We start from the raw sequence: 12,432 nt of genomic DNA on the forward strand, positions 1-12,432 counted from the left end.
GTCTCTGTGTTTATGCTTTTTAATACAGGATAAATGAAGCACTAGTACTTCTGCTTAGTTTGTGTGGACCAAATGTTATAATGACTTGGCACATCCTCTTTCAAAGGAACAGCCCGTCACTTACTTGAAAGGATGAAGACTGGATCCCTTGTGCCTCAGCTTGGTTTTGTGTTTTGAATGATAACTGGAAAATAAAACCAGCATTGTTGGTGAACAAAGACAACCCCTCCTATTTGTACCACACTATCAGACTGGGTTTGAAGCAGATTTAGTCCAGTGTCACTTCTCCATTCGTTAGTGTACAGTGAATAAAGAGCCTCACTGGACTGTGCCGGGCCCTTCCCAGCTCCCTGTGCCCTTCCCTCGGCTCCTTTGCCCACAGTGACCCCCCGTGTGCTCCCACTGCACTGCAGGCTCGAGCCACGCACTGCTCCAGCTGCAGGTTACTAGGATTTCAGTTTTAACTGCTTGTTTCCCTACATGGGGCAGATAAAGCAAACAGATTGATAATTAAATTACAACATTTCTTCCACTGGATAGTCACCCATTTGTTCAGCTGATAAGATGACCAGCTTATACCACCTTCCTGTTATTTTCCTTCTGAATGGAAGAATTTCAATGCCAGCTGCACTATAGGGTTGAGGGAAGGGGGTTTCCTCCTTTGTTACTAGCTGGAAGTTCCAGGAAAGCTAACAAGATGGACTGAACTGTCCCAGCAAGAGCAGTGCCTAATATATTCTGAGATATGAGGGTGTAAGCAGACATACACACCCTTGCCTACTGCTTTGCCTCTGTCTCCAGAAACCCTTTCATGATTTTGCAGAAGTCTCCTTTCTGTGGAATTACCAAAGGTAAACAGAGACAAAACAGCCTCAGCCAATGGCAGTGTTTTCTTACTAATAAAGTTACTACCCAAAAAAATTGTCAAACACAAACAAAGTTTAATAAATGTTGTTCTGAATTCAGTTAGTAAGCAGATTAAAATTCCCTCCAAAACAAATCTTTTAAATTCTTAATGCTATTGGGAGCTTTCCTAAATTTAATCCTTATAACAAATTAACAAAGTAAGATTAATAAAGAACTATCTCCTTCAGTTTTTTTTAACCTTGCACAGATTAAATAATTCTAAAGCAATGCAGTTCTGCAAACACATGAACATTTATAACTCTGATGATTAACTTCATTGATTAGGATTGAGTAGGATTAGTCACCTTAAAAATGCTGTGCACAAATACAAGTAAGTGTAACCTATATTAGTCTGAAAAACTGGATGATCTTCGAGGTCCCTTCCAAACCTTAATGTTCTGTGATTCTATGAACCTCCTTTCCATGTAATCAGTGGGCTGACCCTGTGGCCACTTTGCAAATGTTTGGCTGTGTAAGAACCAACTATGCAGAGACCTTAACACCTGATCACTACTCCAGTGCCTGCTGCACTTACTGCACAAGTGATCTGGAGTAGGGAAAGAAGTCTCTGTTGCCCTGAGCCAGTGGTGGTTACAAATACAGGTAACTCTGCACCAGCTGTTAAATTCCTGCTTCTCCCAACAGATGTAGCTGCTAAATAATGCAGTGATTTCATCTTAGCAGATAATACATCCAGCCTTGGAAAAAACTGAATGGGAAGAAATCCTCTCATCTTCCCACTGTTTTTATAACAGATTTGTGTAACACTGCTCCACAACCACAATTTGCCCGTGTCAAAGCTGCCAGAAAGAACCCTGCAGCTTAAAATATTCATCTCTGATATTTAACAGCAGCATCTTCAGTACAAGAGCAGAACTAACTGGTTTACAAGCCACGTTACACCATCACCACTTGACACAGGCAATTAAACTCCTGCCTGGGAGAAGGTGTGTCATGCACTTGGGCAGCAGCCCAACTCCCCTGAAAGCACATTCAAGGGCAGAGTAAGCAAGCAACCACTGAACAAACCAGATCCTGATCCCTCCTGTGAGGAGATAAATCAGTTACAGTTTCACACTACAAATAATTATTCTGAAGTACACAAGAAATACCTTATCTTGTTACAATCACACTCCTCAGGTCGTTTCTTCTTTAGATGACCTCTCACCTCCCTCAGGTTTTTAATTTTATTTTGCAAGGTTTCAATCTAAGGGGAAAACAAATGGAAAAGACAGAGGTTAAAAAAATACAGCATGATTTAGTCTTACTCTAACCTTCTCAAACCCATTCTGCTGTCACCAAATGCTTCCTCTTCACTCCCTGTGCCATGACTCTCACCACTAACAAGTATTTTTGAACTATCTGATTTTCCAGAAGGAAACTCCAGCAGGAGGAAGCCTCGTGACTGTGAGAGGGAATGGGGGGCACACAGACACTCCTGCTTCCATTGGGGTTTTACCTCTTGGGCTCACATTTGCAAGGGGAGAAAGGTTGCTCCAAGAAAAATGAAACCTTTAAATTTCAGCCTGTTCTGACACCACGAAGGGGATGGGGAGGGAGTGCTCTGAAATCCCTCTTGAGGCTCTGAAAGCAAGGCCCTGTGGGTTTGCATGGCAGTCAACTGTGCCACCCACAGGGCTTTACTGTGAACTGCTTGGTTTTTTCACTAAATGAAACTCCTGCTTTTGATCAGTCTGGTTATACACAGTGGGTAGTGCAGTACCCTCAGATGGGTATTGCAGGCCTCCACCTCAGTTCTCTCCACAGCAGAAAAAACCAGTGTAATCCACTGTGAACAACAGTCTGCAGAACTACCACGAGCCATCAGTACCAGCAGTCACTGATGTGGAAGCTCGTGGCTGTTGGAGCAGAGACAGGACAGGGTGTTCAAGGAAAATACACCAAGAATCCAGCCCCATGACCCTAAATCAGGAACGCAACAGGACAGAAGTGAGCTCTCATGTCCTCTGACACTCCACACTGCCCAAGTTTTCTGAAGAAAAGAGAATCACCAGAGCGTGGTGAGATTGAAATTGCCCTTTTAAATCTTTGCAGACTAGTAAATTTTTCAGTATCTGCCTTCTGTGTCAACTGTACCATAAAAGGGGGCCAAGAACTTCCTACACAGAACTGTGAATTTATGTAATTTGGTAGGAGATTACAGGAGGTCTGTCCTTTATGCTCCTCTCTGGCATTTGTTCCACCACTACCTGGTCCTTGGAAGAGGATCCCCAGATCCTCTGTTGTACACAATACATGTGAAAGGTTTGAGCTTACATTCTTAAATATTAGTGACAAAAATATCAAATGATGTTTTACAGGCAAATTTCATAGGGCAAATCATCTCCAGGTTCTTCATATACAGAAGCCTATGAGAAAATTCAATTCCAAAGTGCGAGGGTTAAGAAAAGCACAAGCAAGCAAAAGAAATTAATCCTAGAAGCACCAAACTAATGGACCTCACTTTTCCTTGGTCTTATACTTGATGTTGAAATCTTGGTTTTGAGAGGTACACTGGCAGAGCAGGGCTATTAAAAGGTTAGAAAGATCCAGATTCATTTTTTCCCAGGATGGGGACACTTATTTATCTCATATGACACCTCTCAGCTGTGCCTTCAGTCGCAGTTCTCTCCTTCACTCAGCATCCTGTCTTCACAAACTTGTACTAACTCAATTATCTCTGAAATGTCTGTTCAGAAATCAGCCAGCAAGTTCAAAAGGTTCCAGAGAGGGACAAAGACACCCAGAGGCAGACAGACAGACACACACAGTCAGCATGATCCTATCAGCCCACAGAAAACCCTGCTGAAAACACACTCTGAAAGCAGCACTGACCTCGTGGTCAATATGAAGTTTATGGTCCTTCCAAGCCTGCAGTGACCTGTACAGATCTGTGTCACACTGAACAGTGTCATTCTCCAGGATGTAACACCTTGGCACGGAAAAGCAAACAGTGTTTGTTACAGGAGATACACACACAGAGCAAGGCAAACAGCAGCTTTTAATAACACAGCTCCAGGACAAATGAGACCATGGATTGCAAATGACATGCAGAATTCAAAGACCAGTATTCACTCCAGAGAATACAAACATGTTCTGAGCCAGGAAAGAAGTCTGGCTTTGAGTTGCCATGGAAATTTTAAAGAAGCAGAAAAATTCAAGGAAACTATTTCTATCAAGCAGAACCTGTTGACTGCTTAATTTCTGTATGTAAATTGTGCTGCACAGAGTTCTTGCTTATTCATTAGACTGTCTAAATAAATCTCTACTAACCAGCAAGCACTGAAGGCATTACTCAGAAGCAGCTTCCCAGTGCATAACTCAGTGATGCAAGGGTAAGGGCAATGATAAAGTACCTCAGTATAAGATGTATTACCACACCATAAAGAAAAGGGGAAAAAAACCCAAAAGAACAAACCAGATACAAAGAAATTTTGCTGTTTTCTACAAAAGGGATACAATTTTGAGCCCATCTCCCTGACTTCAAAGGCAAAATACCCTCTGGCAATATTAAGTCCTTATGTTTCACTGACTTCTAGTAAAATCCAGTTTTTAAAATTCTTTAATAAACAAGCAAACAAAAATCACCACCTGACAGATTTACCTGAGAAGGTCAAATACCACACAGTCATTTCTGAATGCTTGTTTAAATTAAAGCTCCTTTATTTACTCCTTTATTTTCTTTAAACCACCTCATGCATGTTGTCCCACTGCCTTCTTTTCTGCTACTGTTCCTGGGGACTCCTCATGAATAATGCACAGCCTTCCTGACAGTTCCTTGTATGAATTTGGGATTCACCCAGCAAGGCAGCAAAAAGTCAATTAAATTTGTTCCAGAAGAAAAGCACAAATGGTGATTTATGAGTCCTGAACATTCATGAGAGCTGGGTTAAGAGGACAATTCTCTGATGCCAACCTAGATCCCTTTCCTCCTACTGGCAAGTCTCTAACTCAGTTCTGTGGACAGAAGTTAAATGGAAAACACAGATACCAAGAGCAGCTAACTGGCTCCTGCATGTTTACATGAGTTAGTCATTAAACAATTTAATGACAATTTAATGACAGTCAATAATGATTGGTGGCTTTCCTGATAATTCACAAGCGGAAATGGTGATTAAACTCATTAGAGTACAGTTGAAAAGACACCATCAGTCCCTAGGAAATTTCCCTGAGGAAATTATTTTTAGCCACTGGAGTGCTCAGACAATTGCCTTCCCTCTCTCCCACTATGTTCCATTTCCCAAGGCTCCTGGTGCCTCCAACTTCATTCATAAAACAGATTTCCCTTTCCTAGCACTGGTTATAGAAAAGCTTGCACAAAGCAACCAGAGACCCAAAACCAGTTCATACTCCAGTCAGAGCCTTTGGCCTCCAGCCAGGCCAGGTCACACTGATTTCCAGGGGTGAGGCCTCTCCTGTTTTCACACAGGTGTCACATAACTGTTGCATCTCTGGAAAATGCCCTGATCTGTGACTGCTGCCTCTCCCCAGTGCAGGACACACAAAAGCACTGCTGCAGCTCTTCAGCCTCTGCACTGACAAAAATACAGCAGAACCAAAGGCTGTTGTACAGGCTGGAATATGAATTTTAGTGAAGCTAGACTGGGTGTCCAACATGCTTAGCACACTTTAACCCACCCATTTATGTAAAGCAGCCACTTAAGCACCAAAATCTTTTCCAGCTCTACCCCGAGCACTCACCTGTGGGTCACTTTGATCAGGTTAGGGGCTGTGTACTCTGCAATGCCACCAGTGCCACTGTACTCCCCCATGTCCCTGTCCTCCTCCTCACGGAGAACAGCCCTCTGCACCTTGTGACGCTTGGAGATGTTCCTTGGGAAGATGGGCTGGTATCCATCCTCTAATCCCAGGTTATAAACAGCTCCATCCAGCTCCACAGACACGGAACGGACGGAGCGATTCCGGACGTAGTTTGGTTTGAATTCTACATGGAAAAAGAAGTGACAGAAGGGCAGAAGCAGCATGTTACAGTTCACTCCTCTCTGTGGTTCTTGGGAGGGAAAACAACCAGCCCACACTGTGCTGTTTGGAATTAAGTGGCTGACAAACAGCCTTTGTTGCAGTTGTTGCTCTGAGCTGCTGCTTCCTCACCTTTGGCACGGGCAGAGGGATGGACGGACACCCCACAGCAGGGAGAGGGCAGGTACAACGCAGACACAAACGAATGGCAGAGGGGAAAGAAAACGTTCTAGTGCGGCATCGCTTAGAACAAAGAGCTCGTTCAGGTGGGTGCTGCTCTGCCCACGGTCACCAGGTGGCAGCCGCGCCGCGGGCACCGACCCCCCAGTCACACCGGGTACCCCCCCAGTCATACCGGGTACCCCCACCCACAGTCACACCGGGTACCCCCACAGTCATACCGGGTACCCCCACAGTCACACCGGGTACCCCCCCACACAGTCACACGGGGTACCCCCCCAGTCACACCGGGTACCCCCACAATCACACCGGGTACCCCCACCCACAGTCACACCGGGTACCCCCACCCACCAGGCTCTGCCCTTCTGTTGCCCTCCTGACAATGCTCCTCTGCCAGGATCCCCCAACACTTCCAGGAACTTGTCCCAGTATCCCCCGTGTTCAGCCTGAGCCTTTTCTCAATCCTGTGTTCATCTTCAAGGCTGGATGCTTGATTTTTTTCAAGAGGGATTAATATCCGAATCTGTACTTTTATCCACGTCTGATTCTTTGCTTCACAGTTATTTTCCTGACGTGCATCCCAATCAATGAGTTTCTCCACAAAGCACCACCCTCCAGTGCTCTGCACTCCCTCAGACTTTGCTTCTGAATTTGCAGCCCAAAAGCAAAATGAAACATTTGCTATGAATTGCCACTGTGCACTATGAGATTCTCATTGATCTTTTCACCATGACTGCTTTCCAAAGTTCTCTGTTCCAGCCCAGATCCCCAGAACTCCTCTTCTGTTTGGTCTGGAATGGTACAAATACAACCTAGCCGTGGAATCTAAATGTATATCTGAACTTCCCTGCTGCACAATGGGTCCATCTCTGCCTGTATTTCCTGCTCACCACCAGTGACTGCTGAGAGTCACTGACTGGACTTGGCACAATCACCTCATTCCTTGGGGAAAAAAGTACAACCTAAGCACCACAGAGTCCCTTCTGCTCCCTGCCCCAGGGAGCCTGAGGCTTTGCTCTGTGTATGAGGCTTGGAGTTACCTCAGACATTACTGGAAAACTGAGCCCCTCCTTCAATCACTTCTCCTTCACACAGACAAACACATCTCCTGAGATGGAACTTCCCTCTGCAACCTGCTCACGGGAAAACTCAACCAGTGTGCCAAATGAGATCTGACTGATCTTTCCTGCATTCCCAAGTCCCATAGAAAAACCAGCTTTCTCTAGGGGTTAATCTCCCCAGCAAAGCAAGCAGGGGGGGGAAAAAAGGGGGGGAATTGGAGGTAGAACAACCAAAATTGACAAAAGAAATACGTGTCATGCTTTGGCATTGATGCAGTGATTTCTCTTCAGGAAGCCTTACGTTCACTTCAGATAGACTGCAAAGTCTCAAAAGGCGTTTTGCAGACTGTGGGAAGTGAAATAAACATCTCCTCTCACCTGAAACTGGGCCAAGCACTGTATTTTTGTCAGCACCACACACGGAAAGTAGAATAGCAGCTGGATTGCTGGCTTTGCACATTTTCCACCTGTGGTTCAAAGTTTATTGCTGATATTAAGCCAGGTGAGTCACCGCTGAAGGGATAAAAAAAGCCACAAAAGACCAGCCCCACTTCAGGCACCCATTCAGGAAATGTTTGACTAAACGAGAAGGAAACTCCCATCTTTTCAGATGTAGGAGAAAGTTCCAAAAAGCTACACCCTAACAATTAGATTCAAAGTATAAACTCCCATTTCTTTAATCACTCCCTCGTTTCATCTTGTTCAGCTCACCCCAACTAAGCATTTATCTTCCTTCCAAGTCTAATGAGCCAAATCCAGCACGCTGGACCTCCACAGACAGTCATCCACACACATCCCTGAGGAGCTGGGAGCCAGCAGCTCTCCTCCCTCTGCAGCCAAACCAAGACAGCCTTGCAGGGAACAAGCAGGGCTGCAGTGAGGCAGCTCCTCCAGGACTTGTTTGTAGGGCTTTATCCCACCCCCAGCACTGACTCCGTGCTGGGATCAGCACCAAACTCTACCATTTTCTGAGGAAGTGGTTAAAATATTTCATGAGATCAATATTCATCTGTGCTGTGCTCTCCCACCTGCAAAGTGCACTGCAGGCATAAATGCCAATGTTTAATTACTTACTAGTCAATCCTCTCCCAGGTTCACATTTTACTCTCCAATCAATTTACCTCTGTACACAGCCCAAAACCAGGAGATCCAGGGCTGTTAAATATTTGGCCCAAAACATCTGTACTCCCTTCTTCAAGTTATTGAAGTTCAGCTTTGCTAAGCTGAGTCCCAATGCCTCTCTTCCTCAGCTAGTCCAGAAACCACCTGCCTTAAAGATGGTACTGCTGAGAGGTTGCAACCCCCAAACTGAGCCAAACCCCAAAATGGAGCCCTGAAATACTGAAGCCAAGAAAGCCAACTGAATTCAGTGCCCCATCCATCCACCTGGGTCTTCCTGGATCACACAGCCAGCACGGCTGTCTTCATTGGAACCTCAAAGGAACACTTCCCACTAACATCTATATACTTTGCACGTGGTAGACAAAAAAAGCATTCTTTTTCCATGACACAAAGTAAAATCGGGCACTTTAAAGACTTTCTTTTTTTTTTAAGTATCTCCAGTGTCCAGAAATATCAATAAAGTTTAGAGGTGTTTTTTCTTGGGCACTGTGTGCCACGGGAATTCTCGAAATCACGTTTTGAACCTGCATCCCTAGGTATTTCAAAGAGGAAAAAACACCCAACCCACAAAATTTTCTTGTATCCCATTTCTCACAACTGCTATGAAAAACCATACTTCAAAATGCATTATCTTTAAAGTAACTGATTATTTTTTTTTAACAACAAAGAATGCCAGTTTGCTCCAGCACTGAGACTACCTCAAAAGAAAAATGAATGACAGGAAAATTGGAATAATGATGCACTAAGCCCTTTGTACACATTTCTGTTTGTTTACAAACCTGTGTGGCCTATCATCATTTCCCTACATGCAGCTTGAGAATTCCTTTAATCACACAAACTTGCCCATCACAGGAGGAGGAGATCAAATCCACACCAATAAGAACACAGCAGACCACAAAACAGGCAAAGATTTTAAGAGCTCACTGATACTTTAAACTTTCTACCTACTGCAAAGCTCTATCTCATCTTTCTTATAAGAATAAAAACCACACTAAAGAAAACGTATGCAACAATTCAAATATTCCTGACACCTAAACCCAGACACACCAAATATTAATGCTTATGTGGTTCTGGCACTTAAGAGCTTTGTGTGCAAATTATGCATTTTTTAGGCAGCCCAAATGGCACATACATGACATGATCCCATTTTAAAACTGACCTGACTCAATCTAAAAAAACACTTGATGCCTGCTAAAAGCACTGATGCACCTGAAAATGAGTAATTAGAATTATTTTATCAAAACAGGTTGTGCTCCAGCCCCTCTATCAGCCATTTAGTCTGGCCTTTCAGACCACTTGTTCTCACTATACATAAGTGGGTTTAATCTTTCTGAAAGGTCAATCCTTGTTACCCCGTTAGGGTTTGCAACATGCTTGAGGCACCACACGTGCAGGGCATCCAACCTGGATTTCTGCAGGTGTCTGTAGATTAGAATCCTCCAAAACTGCCCTCTGCAAATCCCTGCTGCACACAACAGGAGGCAGGGGTTGGTCAGGGCATTTCCTTCAAACCCACACTACTGCTGGGAACTGCTGCACTCATGAGGACATGACCCCAGTCCACTTTGAAATGTCTATTTTCTATTTAGCAGTTGTTCAACCTGATGAATTTACTGGCATTCAAACAGGGCTGCAGGATAATCTCATGCACTCACCAAATTCTGAGTAGCCAACCCCAAAGGTTCCCTAAGAACTAAACAACCCAGCACAGACTGCACTTTACCCCAAAGTCTCGTGAAACAGAACATAAAACTCCAAATACACATCAGGAGTATCCAGGTCCCCCTCTTACTATACACAATCCAGCTTTCCACATAAGATGTTTGGAAAACCTTGACTTGCACTGCTTTGTGCTCATTTGCATTTGGGGTGTGATAGATCAGATGAGTGAATGGGAAAGAACAGCCAACAGCAAACCAAAGAGCCTCTGCCAACAGGTCCAAGTTCACCTCTGCCCTGCAGAGCACAGGATGTGGGCAGAGGGAGAGACAAAGCACCTGTGGATGTAATTATTTTACTTAAGACACAGGCAGTGGCAACGTAATTGGCAAGATCCTATCTTGAGCTGCTGAAGTTTATGCCTTAAGGTCCAACGAGGCGAGGGAGCTGAAGTGTAAAAACTCTGCCTCCTCTGAGCAGAACACAGGAAAAAACACCATTCTGACTGCCCTGCTAGAGGGAGCAACTTTCACTTCTTTTACCTCAACCTCTCCACACACATAAACTAAAGGTAATTATGCACTTAACCACCTCCTTTGGATGTTGTGGAAATTAGGTAATGTTTAGAAAAGCACTGAGGAAAAGTACTTAAGTGAGTGTTAAGTGCTATCAGATAGCATTATGTTGCCTTCACTTAAATTGTTTTCCTCTTCTCATTTAAGTGCCTTCAATCTTCACCTGTTATTTGAATCCCCAGGACTGAACTTTCTTCTCTGGGACTTTAAAAAAGGAAGTAGTCAATTAAGTGCAAGTTCCAGTGTTTAAATAACACTAGATAATCTGCTGTGCCACATATTTAAACATCAAGTATAGTTGAGTAATTTCACCCTGGAACCAGTAATTTTTTTTCAACTAAAAATTAGCTTAGTAGCTACTAATCAGCTTGCAAAGCAAATATAATGGGAGAAAATCAATTTAAACTCTCTGTTTGAAGTTTGTGCCAGGTCATTATATAGAAAGACTAATCTGCTAAATAATTAAGGCTCTGTATTTGTGGAGTGAGACGAAAGAAACATTACAAGTCACTAATAATTCTGTGCTTCCATTTGCCTCTAATCTATAATTAGGCTATATACTTCAAATATATTTGTTAGTCTGAGTAAGGTCAGTAAAATGGACTTTCTAAAGAAAGCACCTGATCTGTGCCAAGGGAACTAGAAACAGTCATCCCCTTTGGTCGTTATCTCTGGTTAAAAGTCAGCCTTGTCTCTGCTGACTGAGCACAAGGAAAGGATGTTAGAAGCAAGCAGCTTCTGTAACAAAGCACACACATCCTTATTAAAAATAAATTACTGCAGCAGCACCTCCAAACATTGCAGCAGCTACTGAAAACTGGAGTATTTGCTGCAGAACACTGTTCATGATCCATGGCCTAAATAACCAGGTGCAATTTGCCCCTTCGGTGTGTGCACTGCATTTCCCAGAACAAAACATTCTTCCTACAGACAGAAATATTTTCAAGTCTGATTGTCCAACATGAGGCCCACTGTTCCACAGACAGGACACACAGCAAACACACTGACAGAATGCCCAGGAAAGCGAGGACGACTGTGCCCGTCAGGGAACAAACCTGTAACAGCTTCCCAAGGCAGAGACAGAACATGCAGTGGCTTCACTTACTTTTCTTGGAGAAGAGTTTCTTTCTTTGTCCAGCGTGGCTCAGCTTGTATTCATTCTCCTCACAGTTGCAGTCCTCCCTGTTCCTGCTGTAATACTTGGGCAGAAGGTTGGAGGTGCCTTTGCGGTTGCCTGCAGCTGCCAAGTTGGCCATTCCCTTGCACTTGTGCAGCTTGAGCTTTCCACTGGCATCTTCCACACACTGCCATTTCTGGAAGAAAAATTTGGTCATTGAAACTCTGTCCCAGCTGAGCTCTGTCTAATGGCCAACTCCAACAATCTATCAGATGTTCCTCATTGTAGCAAACTGGGGCTCAACTGTCACCTACTACCAAACCAGAGCTTTTGCAATCTTCCATTTTCAGACAGACCAGGAACTCTTTGGAACACCCTCACATTTGTTTCTCATTTTGTTTCTTGGAGGCAGAACAATGGAAATTTCTTAACAAAATCAATACAACAGCTAAAAACACGGAGGTGACAAGTGACAACTTTCAGAAGCATAACTGTGGCATAAACCAAGAATCCTGATAATCTCATTACATTTATAACCCACAACTCTGTGGGACCAAAACCTTCAACTTTGTGGAAGCTCTCCAGATAGAATCATGGAATGGTTTGGGTTGGAAGGGACCTTAAAGACCATCTTGTTCCAAACCCATTTCCACGGGCAGGGACACCTTTCACTAGACCAGGTTGCTCAGAGCCCCCTCCAGCCTGGGTTTGAACACCTCCAGGCACAGAGTGTTCTCCAGGATTGCCTTGCAAAAAGTGCCTGTTTCTCTTAACTGACCTTTAAAAGGCTCAGAGCATCTGTGGAAGTCTGTAGTTGGACAAGTTTATCTCC

General features: G+C 44.0%; 2 protein-coding genes across 8 annotated transcripts in view; one reads left to right on the top strand and one right to left on the bottom strand.

Annotated features, from left to right (window-relative positions):
• The window catches only part of NCOA3 (nuclear receptor coactivator 3), a 76,901-nt gene extending 76,687 nt beyond the window's left edge, over nucleotides 1–214 (top strand). Inside the window, exon 25 of the transcript XR_004359977.1 lies at nucleotides 29–214. The gene's annotated coding sequence lies outside the window, so the exon portion shown is untranslated. The remainder of the gene's footprint in view (nucleotides 1–28) is intronic.
• SULF2 (sulfatase 2) overlaps nucleotides 1–12,432 on the bottom strand; it is a 118,262-nt gene that overhangs the window by 6,066 nt on the left and 99,764 nt on the right. For all 7 annotated transcript variants that reach the window (XM_032704551.1, XM_032704546.1, XM_032704545.1 and 4 more), the window contains 5 exons: nucleotides 11,589–11,796; nucleotides 5,608–5,851; nucleotides 3,742–3,838; nucleotides 2,019–2,113; nucleotides 125–184 (listed from right to left, as the gene is read on the bottom strand). In XM_032704551.1, coding sequence (XP_032560442.1) covers nucleotides 125–184; nucleotides 2,019–2,113; nucleotides 3,742–3,838; nucleotides 5,608–5,851; nucleotides 11,589–11,796 — 704 coding nt within the window. The remainder of the gene's footprint in view (nucleotides 1–124; nucleotides 185–2,018; nucleotides 2,114–3,741; nucleotides 3,839–5,607; nucleotides 5,852–11,588; nucleotides 11,797–12,432) is intronic.

Source organism: Chiroxiphia lanceolata, chromosome 17 (assembly GCF_009829145.1).
Source record: "Chiroxiphia lanceolata isolate bChiLan1 chromosome 17, bChiLan1.pri, whole genome shotgun sequence".
Classification (NCBI taxonomy): domain Eukaryota; kingdom Metazoa; phylum Chordata; class Aves; order Passeriformes; family Pipridae; genus Chiroxiphia; species Chiroxiphia lanceolata.